We start from the raw sequence: 7,171 nt of genomic DNA, 5'->3' as shown, positions 1-7,171 counted from the left end.
AACCTAATTTGTCACCGCTGGGGAAAATGGCTTCAAGGAAAAAGAGAATGAAAAACCCATTTCCATGAACAGCATGAGTTTTTGTCATAGTACCACAAACTTCACGGACTGGAGACAGATTCTGTCTTCTCTGTGGAAACCTCACTAATTTTCCTCTCACCAGATTGCTGCTGTTCACGTCTGTGCTCTCCTTTAAACAGTGTGGGTGCTGATCAAAGTCAAGTTCAGAGGCAAATTCTAACATCTGGGTTCTCAAAGAAATTCTCTGGCACTTTCTGAAGCACTAAAATGTGCAAGTTAAGTATCCATCAAAGGAGGAAGAAGACAGAAGCAGATTTACAGAGCTAAATGTTTAATAACTTTTCAAGAACAAGTATTACATCCATATTTAGAGCATATATAAGAGATGGAAAACAAGGAAATAAAAAATAAAATTGTTAATTTCAAGAGGATACACTTAACTCCACAATTCCTGCTGAATCCCTTCTTTGGAGGCACAATGGCCACTTTGAGCAAGACAAGACTGGGTACCAGGCCACCTGCAGTGTTTAGGCTCAACACATTAGGAGCAGCCAGGAAAACTCCGACTCTGTACAATTTGCACGCCAACAACATCTCTTCCCAACGTGGTGTTATTGCTGGACAGAGCAGGGAGAAGAAAGGAGACACTTACAAGACTTGGCAGCACAAGACAACGGTACTGGGAGGGCTCCAAGCACTCCCCAGATACCTCTGCTACAGCCCAGAAGGCAGTGACAGGTTCCCCAGAGGTGTTACCTACAGTTAACACTGCCTTCTACCACCCACTACGATCAGCCCCCACCATCCTCCCTCTACAGCTTGAAATTTTGCCCAGAAATCGTCTCTGCTAAAAGAAGTGTCTGCATTGGGACAGGCTGGCCCTGACAAAGAAGGTGCTTCCTCACAAGCCTCAAAATTGCTGCATGTTGCTCAAGATTTCTCAATGTGCCAGCATGTTCACTCCTCTCCCATCACTGCAGGAGCAGAGCTTGGCATCTCCTCCTTTGGGCAGCCATGGTGTCTCCTTGCCCCCTCATGGCACCACCATGGGCGGGGAAAAGATCACAGGGGACTCATTTTGGGCTAGAGGGACACAAACAGCATCTCTCCTGGAAGACTAATGTGGAGCTGCAGCTGCTCTGAAGAGCAAAGTTGCTGAGCTGAGTCATGGATGAAAGCTCTGGAGAGATGCCGGGAGGCTGCAACTGCCCAGAGTCCTTCAACACAAACAGGGAGGACACGGGGAGCAGCTGAACAGCTCACCCTGCTCCTAGATGGGAATGACAATTTCCATGTGTTTTGGCAGGAAAGCTACTCAACAAAGCACCCCAGACAGACTGCTCACCCTGGCAACAGAGAGGGTACTCCCTGGCTGGCAGCCAAAGCTGGCAAGAGCTCTGCTACCAGAAGAAACTCCAGGTCGTGAAGCAGCAGGAGGAGGAAGAGGAATGCTAGCCTGGCTTACTGTTCTCCCACCCTCCTTCCCACATCTAGCTCACCTTGGCCTTGTTCTGGACAGGCAGGTACAGCTTGAACTCGGCTGGGAGCTCATCCTCTGAGTACAGCCGGTCAGAGAAATACACCCGTCGGATGCGACAATTGGCATGGATCTGAGAGTCAAAACAAAGAGTCAGGCCGTTTTCCATATGCTCTTTCCACATGCAGCTTTGGTGTCATGCTGCAACATGGATTCTTTGGCTCAGCAGCTGGAGATCTACCTCACTGTCTTGCTTTTCTGACAGGCCAGCAGACAAATGTTGGTCTGTGCCCTCTGCTTTGTGTAAGATGCTCTCTCAGTGATGAATACTCACTCAAAAGATTTGCCAAGCTCTGGCACCTCTGCCAACTGAGATCTGTCTCAGTTGCTAAGGGGATTCTCTACTGTGAACCCACCTCCGCTTTGCTGGTATCAGCATTTGCCAGAACACCCACAGCCTCAGCCTGCTGCATTTTTAACACGCCCACTTCAGGGCCTCCCTGAGGTCAGGAATGAGCCTGTCCAGTCTGTGCTGCCTCCACTATCAGCTGGCAGCAAAGGAGTTGCTCTGGTCCCCCTCAAGGGTATGTGAGACACAACTCTCAGCTGACTGACTCGGGGCAGTCCTGCAAGGAACTGCAGCATTCCCCTCACACTAAGAACAGGCATGCTCCACGCACAGGCATTCCTCAAAATAACACACACCACTGGACACTGTGAACATGACTCCCTAGCATATGAAACAAATTCCATGTCCTCAGCAAGAACAAACACTGCATCAGCTCTCTTACAAGGGACTCAGTGAGGGCAGGGTCACTCCACTACCACTAGGAAACAAGCTTGACCAGGGATACGAATGGTCTGTACACCTTGGGTCTTTCCCATCCAGGCTCCCATTCAGCCAACCACTGTCCGGCCTATCTGGACAGTAAGGCAGCACACACCTAATTCCCAGCAGAGCTCCACCTTCACGGCATGCCACAGGGAACTGCAACTCTCACCCTAACCAACAGCCAGCCAGAGAAACAAGATGGAAATGGGCTCCTTCATCCCAGTCTAGTCAACTAAAGTGAGGCCTCAGTCGGGCCTTTGCTCTCCTTCCACACTGCTCTGCAAAGAGCAGGGCTGGCAAAGAATCCACACAGGGATAAACCCAGATTCCCATGCTGCTGTCCCAATGAGCAAGAACATCACCAGCTGCTGGTTTCCCAGGGCAGGTCATGCCTGCCTCTCACCTGCACTCTCAGGGTCTCGATGTAGTTGGTGCCGTACGCGCGGCGCGTGAAGTCAGACAGGTTGAACTGGATCTGGTTCCAGCCGTCGTCCAGCCGCATGGGCATGGTGCAGATGAAGGGCTTCACCCGAGTCGTGCTCTGGTAGTTGCTGGCCCGGAAACGCCGACGGACGTTCTTATCATCCAGCACCTGGGCAAGGAAGGCAGGCTACTCACCCAGGCGCCAGGGCCCCCAACTCCCCAGGACAGTGCTACCCATCTCCAAGAGGGCTCTCTACTCCCAGCCCTCCGTTCCACAGCAGAAGTAATTTTAACACAGGCAACAGACCCATTTTCAGTAATAGCAATGATGTATTTTTGAGCTGACTGATGCCCCCATACCAGAAGACCTGACACACCACATGGCCAAGAAAGCAAAACTGTTTTGGGGATCACTCACTGCCTGGGACAAGTTCCAACACAAGACTGCAGGCTCTCTGGCGCCTTCCTCAGTGGTCCCTGGAGGGGCCTCCCCACTGCACACTCCTCACCTGCACTTCAAAAGTGAAGTATTTTTTCAGGTTCTTGATGATCATCACTAGGAAAGGTAGTTTGATGCCCAGGGTCTTCTTTGGGTCAGCAGGGCACGTGATGTACGTGGTACTGAGAGGTGAGAGAAAAACATTTTAGGATCTCACACAGCAGAAAGTGCACAGCCCGAGGCAACCCAAGTCTCTCCCTTGGCCCAGTACAGGCTTGGAGGACAGGCAGAAATGGATAACTGTGATCAGCAACAACCAGGGCTTCCTGTAACAGCAGGGAGAGTTTCAGAGGTAGCTGCAGGCAGAAAAAGATAAAAGGCACAAAGAATGCTTCTCAAATCCCACTTTTCTCACCCATGGCATGAAACACCTTCCTGACAGTTTCACCTCCCCAATTTCAAGGCCACGTCAGTGCTGTTTCTCAACACAACCTCCTCCTACCCTTGACTGAACAGGTAGAGCCCTCCAGAGCACAGCAGAGACCCTGTGTGCTCTATATGGCTGGGAAAACAGAGGTCATGAGCCCTAGAAGTACACGTCACGCCTGGCAAGTTCTGTATCAACACTTCTTGGAGGAAGAGAAGCATTGGCTCTGTCTGCAGGAGAGGACTCTCCGCTGCCCTTATAAGGAGCGCCCTGCTCTGAATCACCCCTGGAGAAGCCTTGGAGACTCTGAGCCCGCTCACGGAGCTGGCGTCTGTCTCCTGGGGCGATGGAGACAAGGTTGCTAAGAGAAGCTCCATAAGCAACTCCCCTCATAAATCTCCCTTTGATCTTCCTGCTGTAGGGAGAGCAGCTGTCACGTGAGGAGAACAGGCCCAAGACAATAGAATAAGCAGCAGACAGTGTTGCTTTTTCAGTGACTGGCAGTGCTGGGTATTAAATATTGCTTTTCTTCCCTTCAAGTGATGGAAAAATAATGGGAATTTATTTTTATCCCTTAGCTTTATTGAGGAAGAGAGAGAGCGCTCTACAAACACATCCAGGGAAAGGCCCAGTACACTGCCACAGAGCAGTATCAGTGATCTGACCCCAGATTCTTCAATTTATTGACAAAGACATTGCCATCACACTGCAGTAGAGTTTGAAGATGATGTCTGCTGGGCACTGATCTTTCACTCTGCTCCAGGGCAGAGTCCTGTCCCCCCAGAGCAGCAGAAGAGCCCTTCTCCTACCTGACATTTGTTCCTTCAATCTCCAGCACCAGTGACTGAATGTCATTGTCCGTGATTCGCTTGATGTGGCCATTGCGCACCTGGAACAAAAGTGGGGCAGACAGCACAGACTTTACTGAGAGAGAAAAAAGAGGCACATGAGCTCCATTAGGAGAAGGAAAAAGACCCCAGGAGGACCCACCTACATTCACTTGGCTCCTACTCTCCTGGACCTCGCTGTTTCCAAGGCTTTGATCACTGCCCTAGAGTGCCAGCAAGAGTTTATGGCCCAGCATGCTGCACATACACTGAGTGCAAGACTTCCATCTATCAAAATATGCTACAGTGAACACAAGGGACTCAAGCTTCATGTCCAAGGCCCAAATAAACAAACATAAAAGAGCAAGGATCAAACTTGAGTGGACTAAGGGGTAAAAACAAGGACAAGCAATACAAAGGAGCCACCAGCCAGCCATTGGTCACCAAGGGAACTTGATCTATACTGCTGGGCATGGCTGACTGCCTCTAGGGAAGGGCTGGACTCTCACACACACACTCAGACACAGACACACTCATGAACACCCTTGCACACACACTCTGACACACTCTCTCACACACAAACTTGCACACCCCTACACACACACACTCTTGCACATCCTTACACACTCACACACTCTCTCCGCCAGCACAAGCAGTACACATCCTACAAAGGCTGAAAAATATATGGTTTTCCCCATGTCACAAAAGCTTGAGATATTCCTTAAGACCTACAAAAAAGCAGAAATCACAGCCTGCTGGTTCTTTTTGCAAAGACATGAAAGTCTACATTAGGACAGCTATGAACCCAGTAATCTAGGGCATGCACCTAGGACATGGGAGAATGTCAAATACTATTTCCAATTCTCACCAAAATGACAGGGACATTTCATGCTCCGCTGAAGACAGCAGGGCAATCTTCACAACAAGCACACCCAGGCTGGCCGTGCTTCTTCAGGACAGGAAGAGCAACTATTGCAAGACTATTGCAGTTGAAAGGACCACTGCTGACATCCACCCTGCAAGCAGAGCTCCTGCTGGCCATTCATGGGCCACACAATCATAACAGCATCACCCTGAACAGGACAATTCATGTGGGAAGGTGCCTCAAGAGGTCTCCAGTCCAACCTTCACCTCCAAGCACGGTCCGTCCAGCCTGCTCATGGCTTATGCAGTCTGGCAGCACGCTACATCCCTTTGTCTAAGAGTCTTTAATGCGTCCTGTCCTCCAAATAAGCTGTTGATCCTTTTTTAAAGTCATGAATATTTGTGCAAAACACAGACACACACGCGGGCAGCGTGAGACATCCCAGTTCTTCACAGAGCTACATGGGTACCCCACTGATGGGAAACAGAATGGGTCTCTGCTTCCTGTCCCCCATCTCACAACTTGTAAATGCCCACTCATGTCAAACATCTCTGCTGTCTGAACTGCCCTGAAGGCTTTTGTTCCTGCTGAAACCACAAGAAATTCAGCTAAGACTCATGCACAAGCAACCAAACACAGGTCGTAGCCTTGGTCTCAGAGGTTATAACAAGCACTTTGCAGAATCACTAAAGCACGGGTGGTCTGTGACGCGGGGAAGCAGCACAGCTCAACATCTCTAAACATCCTGAGGAGGGCTCCTTGATGCAAGATACCCGGGAGAAGGCACGGGGCCCTGAGCAGAACCACTCTGAAAACTGACAGGACGGAGAAACAAAGTGATGAGATATTCACGATTCTCCTACACCTTACAAGCCGCCACACAGCCCTCCTTTGCATGCCTTTGGCAAGGCTGTTTGAAAGGTGGGTCACGCACCAGAGGAGACCCCCACCTCAGTCCCAGCAATGGCCACGGGGCCTTGGGCATCCCGTTGCCTACGGCCAGTGCTGGACACTTTCGCAGCTTTCCCACAGTGCTGCAGCTCCTGATGCCGGGCGGGCTCTTCTGCCCAGCAAAGGCAGAAAATCTCATAATAACACATTCCCCTCAGAAACACCCCGGGGGCCCCAATACCCCGGCCCCGGGGGGTGCCGGTAACCAGTTCCCGAGAGATCCGGCTATCCCGTTGCCGGGGGTCCCGGTATCCCGACCGCTGCAGCTCCGGCCCCGGCGGGCGGCCCAGAGCTGCCCCACAGGTGTCCGCAGTGCCCCGGGGGTTCCCGGCGGCCTCGGGCCTGCCCCGGGAGGCCGAGCCGAGCGGCCACGCCGCTTCCCGGGCCGCGCCGCCGCCCAGGCCCGCCGCCTCACCTTCTTGTCCCAGATCTGGAGCGGTTTGCTGCCGATGCTGTAGAGCACCGAGAGGAAGCCGCTCTGGAAGGTGTTCTTGAACATGCCGGGGCCGGGCGGGCCGGGCCGGGCCGCGGCCGCCGCTCTGCCAGGACACGGCGGATCCCTCCGCGCCGCGCCGCCGCCGTCACCGAGGAACTACTTTGGGCGGCCCCGGATCCACTTCCCGGGCGACGGCGCTGTGGGAGCGCTGCCGTGGCAACCGCGGCGCCGGCTCCGGCCTCTTCCTGCCCTCGCTCAGCCGAGCTGCTGGAGCCGAGCCCACTCCAAACCGTGCCCGGTCCCCTGTGGTTGGTATCCCATTCCCCGAACGCCTGGGCTGTAGGTGGGGACACCTCTAAAAACATCTCCGTTCTCCCCCGGCAGTTCACGAGCCTCGGTCCAAAGGGGACGCCGTGGTTCACTTTTCCCGAGGATGCTTTTTGCCCGAGGATGCTTTTGGGGTCTGCTCTTCC

The 7,171-nt window shown here is 52.6% G+C and overlaps 1 protein-coding gene across 2 annotated transcripts; it reads right to left on the bottom strand.

Moving 5' to 3' along the window:
• Positions 1-331: 331 nt before the first annotated feature.
• Positions 332-6,849, bottom strand: CFAP20 (cilia and flagella associated protein 20). Of its 2 annotated transcripts, XM_032121644.1 has the most exons (6): positions 6,678-6,849; positions 4,429-4,508; positions 3,263-3,374; positions 2,734-2,922; positions 1,521-1,631; positions 332-638 (listed from the first exon to the last, which is right to left on the bottom strand). In XM_032121644.1, exons 1-6 carry the CDS (start codon positions 6,759-6,761, stop codon positions 633-635), a joined length of 582 nt encoding a protein of 193 aa, XP_031977535.1. In that variant the 5' UTR covers positions 6,762-6,849; the 3' UTR covers positions 332-632. The 2 variants fall into 2 exon arrangements, with proteins under 2 accessions (XP_031977535.1, XP_031977534.1); XM_032121643.1 differs by lacking the exon at positions 332-638 and having other exon boundaries at positions 1,512-1,631.
• Between the last annotated feature and the right edge of the window lie 322 nt (positions 6,850-7,171).

Source organism: Corvus moneduloides, chromosome 12, assembly GCF_009650955.1.
Source record: "Corvus moneduloides isolate bCorMon1 chromosome 12, bCorMon1.pri, whole genome shotgun sequence".
Lineage (NCBI taxonomy): Eukaryota > Metazoa > Chordata > Aves > Passeriformes > Corvidae > Corvus > Corvus moneduloides.
Note: the sequence above shows the minus strand (reverse complement) of the source record. Positions and strands in the feature narration are given on the sequence as shown.

Excerpts from the sequence above, each read along its gene's own strand:
- CFAP20 (XM_032121643.1), bottom strand. The coding sequence starts at position 6,761 with ATGTTCAAGAACACCTTCCAGAGCGGCTTCCTCTCGGTGCTCTACAGC. Across the intron at positions 2,923-3,262 it reads ACTTCACTTTTGAAGTGCAG|GTGCTGGATGATAAGAACGT; the intron begins GTGAGGAGTGTG and ends TTCCTTGCCCAG. Across the intron at positions 1,632-2,733 it reads TCGAGACCCTGAGAGTGCAG|ATCCATGCCAATTGTCGCAT; the intron begins GTGAGAGGCAGG and ends TTTGACTCTCAG.